Genomic DNA, 4,876 nt, shown 5'->3' with positions numbered 1-4,876 from the left:
GGCTGTCTCTCTGTCTCTGTGTCTCTCTCTCGGGCTGAGCCTCGGCGCGAAGGTCAAATTGCCCGAGAGGGTTGATTTGCATCTTCCAATGGGCGCCTCGCATGCAAATGAGGAGGGAGCTGATTGGCTGGGTGTTGGTAGGATAACTCCAGCCAGCCGGGCTCTTTGTCCTTCACTGGCTGTGGGGCAGCTGCAGTCTGGTGGTGCGGCCCGAGGGGGTTAGTGGCCTAGGGAGCGAGCGATCCGCCGCCGGCGGGGAGGGGGCGGCCGCAGCAGCTGCGGCGACGGCCCGGGGGTGGTCCGGCCGGAGCGAGAGAGCTAGCCACCTAGCAAGCGCTGCTGCTGCTGCTGCTGCAGCTGGAGCTGGTGCACGGCTCCCGGGACGAGAGCAGCGCAGAGCCGGGGCGCCGGGGACCCGGGCAGCAGCAGCAGGGGCAGGAGCAGCAGAGGCAGGGGCAGCAGCAGCTGCTGCAGCGCACGCCGCGCTCCGGGGGGGAGGGGGAGGGGGAGGGGGACGGGGACAGGACCTGCCTGTGCAATATGACTTTGGAGGAATTCGCGGCCGGAGAACAGAAAACTGAAGGGTGAGCAGGCGGGCAGCGCTGCCCTCTCTGGGAAGGGGACCGGGGGCTGCGGGCAGTGCTGAGCCGGGCTGTGCTTTGCCTTAAGCACGAACAGCGGTGGGGGAACGGAAGGTGAGGGACGAGCAGGTGGGCTGGCTGAGCTGCTACCCCCGGGCATCCAGCTGGGAGGAGGGACGCGGCCGAGGAAGTCCTTGCCAGGTCCCGTGTGGCCGTCGCGGGTCCCCAGCCCCCTCCCGCCGGTGGTGCCTGCGGTTTGCAGCTTGGGGTGTGGGTTGAGCTCCGAGGACGGGAAGTGTCCCCGGTGGGGGGGGAGGGCGGCGAGTGGGAAATGGCACTTTTCTTACCCGGCCAGTGAGCGTGTGGACTTGGACGTGGGCATGCTCGTGTGGGTGTTTGCCAGGGCAGTGTGGGGAGGGGATCGCCCGAGTGCGGTGTTGGTGGCGGGGGAGGGGAGTCGGGTTTGCAGAAGTTAATGCCCAGCTGCGCCCTGCGTGGCACCCCGGGGATCCCGGCTGGCAGCCTGGCTGTGGAATTGTGTGTAGGGGCACGGGGCTGGGGTGGGGGTAAGGCTGGGCCTGGCCCTGCGCCCTGGGTGTGACTGACGGACCTGCTTCCCGTGTGCCCGCTGTCAGGATGGACAAGGTCGGTGATGCCCTGGAGGAGGTTCTCAGCAAAGCCTTGAGTCAGCGAAGTATCACGGTTGGGGTCTACGAGGCGGCGAAGCTGCTCAACGTGTAAGTGGGGCGGGGGGCGGCGCGCACCTGTCTCCCCTCCCCCTCCGCGCCCCACTGTACTCCTCTCCCTACAGCGCGACCCACTCTGGGCATGCTTGCTTGTTTACGTTCCTGTTACACTCCCCCTCTTTTGTTAGTCCGGCCTTTTCCAAACTCTGCTGCTGGGAACTCCTCTATGTTGGCAGCTCTCTGTGATAGGGCGGCTGAGGGCCTGCGTGTGGGAGCGAGTCCCTGCGTGGTGTGCACGCGTTGTACCTGCGTCAGGGAGCTGGCCGGGGCGCCGTGGCCGTGTTCGCTGCGCGCCTGCCAGCGTGTGCCTCTCTGGAGCGCTGCGTGTGGCCTTGGCGGTTATGTTGGCTGCAAGTGTGTGGGGGGGGGCGGGGGAGGAGCTCTCCCTGCCCCCTTCCCCAGCCCCTGACTGTCTGGGCGCCCCTCCCGCTTCAGGGACCCCGATAACGTGGTGCTGTGCCTGCTGGCTGCGGACGAGGATGACGATCGGGACGTGGCCCTGCAGATCCATTTCACCCTCATCCAGGCTTTCTGCTGCGAGAATGACATCAACATTCTGCGGGTCAGCAACCCTGGGCGCCTGGCCGAGCTGCTGCTGCTGGGGACGGGTGGCTCGGCGGCCGCCTCGGGCGGGGGAGCCGAGCAGCCCCCGGACCTGCACTGCGTCCTGGTGACGGTAAGCGCGAGCCCGGGGCCCTGAAGGCGGGCTCTGGCCCCCCCTCGGCCTGCTGGAGGGGGAGGGGGCAGCCTCCACCTGATTATCACCTGATTGCAGCCCGGCTAGCGCCGGCACCCAAAGTGGGGGGGCTGCCTTTTGCCCCACTTCAAAGGCCGGCTGGACTTTCAACCGAAAAGTGCTGGTTTCATCATCAAGGCTCTGTGAGTACAGAACATGCCCAAACACGTTTGCTTCTCTCCAGGGCTGCGGCAGCCCCAGCCCGGTCGGAAGAGATCCCTAGGCATGAGTCAGCACCCCGAGTTCCCGGTTACCTCCTCCTGTCTGTCCGCCTCCCGTGACTAATTCTTTTAGCAGCGCAGATTAGATAAAGCCAAGTAAATTCCTGGCTCACCCTCATTAAGGAGTCACCTCTATTCTCTGCCAGTCCGAGCTATAAATAGGAACACTGTAGGGGGGGAGGGAAGAGGCAGACGTTGCTAATTCCCTGGAAGTCCATTGGGGAGGAGAGTGGAAATTTTCACTGAAAACTTGCATTTTTTGAAAAAGGGAGGGTTTTTTTTTAAAACCTGGATGCCTGTTGGAGGGTAGTCAAGTCCTGAGTTTGGAGGTAAAGCTCCTAGGAGCTTATATTTGGAGCTGGAAGGGGACCATCAAGCCGTCCAGCTTCATTGATCTGGGAAGGTCTGCTTTCCACTTATTTTTGGCCTTTTAAATATTAATGCTTTTAAAGCTAGCCAGAGAGTAAACAGCTTGTTTTCTTTTTTTTTTCTGGCTGGCTCTTAGGTTCTTCTCTTTTTTCTTTTTTTTTTTTAAGTGCAGCAAGCGGTATGTAGCTTAACTATTATGAAATCGAGCTGATGCTTTGAATGGGTGAACTCACGCATGTGGCTGCTGTACCCCAGTCCTTACAGAGAAGCCATGAAAACACTTCTCCAGATAGCTTCAATAACCATGAAAAATAAAGCCACTGCCTTCAAGGAGCTTAGACTCCCAGCTGCAGCCCGATCTGCCTTCTGTGCAAAGAAAGGGGCCACCCTGTGCTCAGTGCACAATTGTGCAAGAGGGCGTCATTCATATGGACAGATAGTTATCACTCATGCAAACCGATGCTTGTGTGGCCGGCCTTGTGCTCTGACCAGAGAACGTGGCCTTTGAGATGCTTGGATCAAGTCCAGAAAAAGGAATGATAGTGCATTTTTATATAGTTATTTTGTAAGGCTGGCTAGAGAGAGGTTGGTGGGGGGAGTGGAGTCCAGCCCAGCTATTCTGGAAGCCCCGGTACAGGTTTCCCCCCCTGACCTCCCCTCCCCGTTAAGGCATTAACCTGAGGCTTCTGGGCGTTTCCCATAGCAACCCCTCCAGCCAGCAGTACGGGGTGGAGAAGCCTTATGTTAATTTCACTGAGACTCTTAGTAGGAAATGGACCTTCCCAGGTTCCTCTTACCCCTCACAAACAGTGTCCTGGTTGTTATTAGCAAATGCTTGGATTTTTAAAAATGCACTACCAGTTTTCTAAACAGAAGTATTAATTTCTTTCCAGAACCCACATTCTTCTCAATGGAAGGATCCGGCCTTAAGTCAGCTTATTTGTTTTTGCCGGGAAAGCCGATACATGGATCAGTGGGTGCCGGTGATTAACCTCCCTGAACGGTGATGGCTTCCCACTGAAAGTAACTGAGCCCAGTTGCACTGAAGTTTTGAAATACCTTTGTAGTTACTCAAGCTAACTCCCTACACTGATGCAAGGATTACAGAAATTGATGTCCAGTAGGCTGAGTCCAACTACACGTTCTTGGGGACCGGAGATTGATGACTTTGCAGAAGGAAAGAGAAGAGAATGAAAAGACTGAAGCTGTTTGGAAACAAGCCAAAGTCAAAAGGAACAAAAAAAATTTTGGCAAAGAACCATGCAGGAAGGGGGAAAATGTATTCATTTAGGATGGTTGAGTTACATTGAGATAAACCAAATATGCATTGTTGAAGTTTAAATGTACAGCAGTAGTTTGGGTATTTTTTGGTTTATGTGCCCTTAAAATGAAAGAGCAAAGGGGTTAATTATATTTTAAAAACCATATTTTATTGTATTTTGATGGGATGTTTAAATTCTTGGAGTTTTATTATGAATTGTACTAAGTTATTTTATGACATGAAAGGTTATTTATGCTATAAATTTTTGGAATACAATACCTGCAATAAACTGATATAGAGTAATTGCACTTGGTTTTTGTTTACTGGAATTATTTGTTGGGGGAGGGAGAAAACCCAAGTCAGCTCCTCCCCCTGCCCAAGCTCCAACCGGGAGACGACGGGGGGGGGGGGGGGGGGGGGGGGGGGGGGGAGGGTGGTATCTTTGCAAGCGTAGCTAAGGACGGGACTTCCGGCTCTAGTTCTGTGCTTAATCTTGCCCATAGCAGGGTTGGCTTATCTCGGGAACATTAGGGCCGGGGTGGCCTGGCAAAGATTTCTGGGATTTCTGGGGCCCTGCAGCAACCGCCCCCGGGGAGCAGTGGCCCTCCTCCCTTGCAGCTGTGTGCATGGGATAGAGGGGATTTGGTGGGGAGGGGGAGGGAAGAAGGCCGGAATTGGTAAAGTTGAAGTCCCCAAACCTCCACTTGAAGCTGGGCTGCGGGATGGAGGCGAGCTTGTCTAAACTGATGCAAATGGATGTCTAGTGAGGCGTGTTGTGCTCTCGGAATTGGTCCGAGGGTGGATGTGACCTTGGGCTACTGTGTACTTTAGCCAGGGGCTGATGTAACCCTGGGGATTAGGCCTTCCCTTCCACTGCCCCACCAATGGTCTCCTTTTCCCTTAAAAAAAAGCTTACGGGGAGAAAGAAAATGGGGCTCCCTGGCAAACAGCAACTCATCCCC

General features: G+C 56.2%; 1 protein-coding gene across 1 annotated transcript; it reads left to right on the top strand.

The window, feature by feature from the left end:
* Positions 1 to 480: 480 nt before the first annotated feature.
* GADD45A (growth arrest and DNA damage inducible alpha) lies at positions 481 to 4,192 on the top strand. Its single transcript, XM_027874044.1, has 4 exons — positions 481 to 584; positions 1,217 to 1,318; positions 1,763 to 2,003; positions 3,547 to 4,192. The coding sequence occupies exons 1-4, from the start codon at positions 541 to 543 to the stop codon at positions 3,658 to 3,660; spliced, it is 501 nt and encodes a 166-aa protein (XP_027729845.1). The 5' UTR covers positions 481 to 540; the 3' UTR covers positions 3,661 to 4,192.
* Positions 4,193 to 4,876: the final 684 nt, after the last annotated feature.

This window comes from Vombatus ursinus, unplaced genomic scaffold, assembly GCF_900497805.2.
Source record: "Vombatus ursinus unplaced genomic scaffold, bare-nosed wombat genome assembly UNPS02014804.1, whole genome shotgun sequence".
Lineage (NCBI taxonomy): Eukaryota > Metazoa > Chordata > Mammalia > Diprotodontia > Vombatidae > Vombatus > Vombatus ursinus.
This window is presented reverse-complemented; position numbering and strand designations above follow the sequence as displayed.

Coding starts and splice junctions, on each gene's coding strand:
- GADD45A (XM_027874044.1), top strand. CDS start 541: ATGACTTTGGAGGAATTCGCGGCCGGAGAACAGAAAACTGAAGG. Junction 1,319..1,762: donor GCGGCGAAGCTGCTCAACGT/GTAAGTGGGGCG, acceptor CTCCCGCTTCAG/GGACCCCGATAACGTGGTGC. Junction 2,004..3,546: donor TGCACTGCGTCCTGGTGACG/GTAAGCGCGAGC, acceptor ATTTCTTTCCAG/AACCCACATTCTTCTCAATG.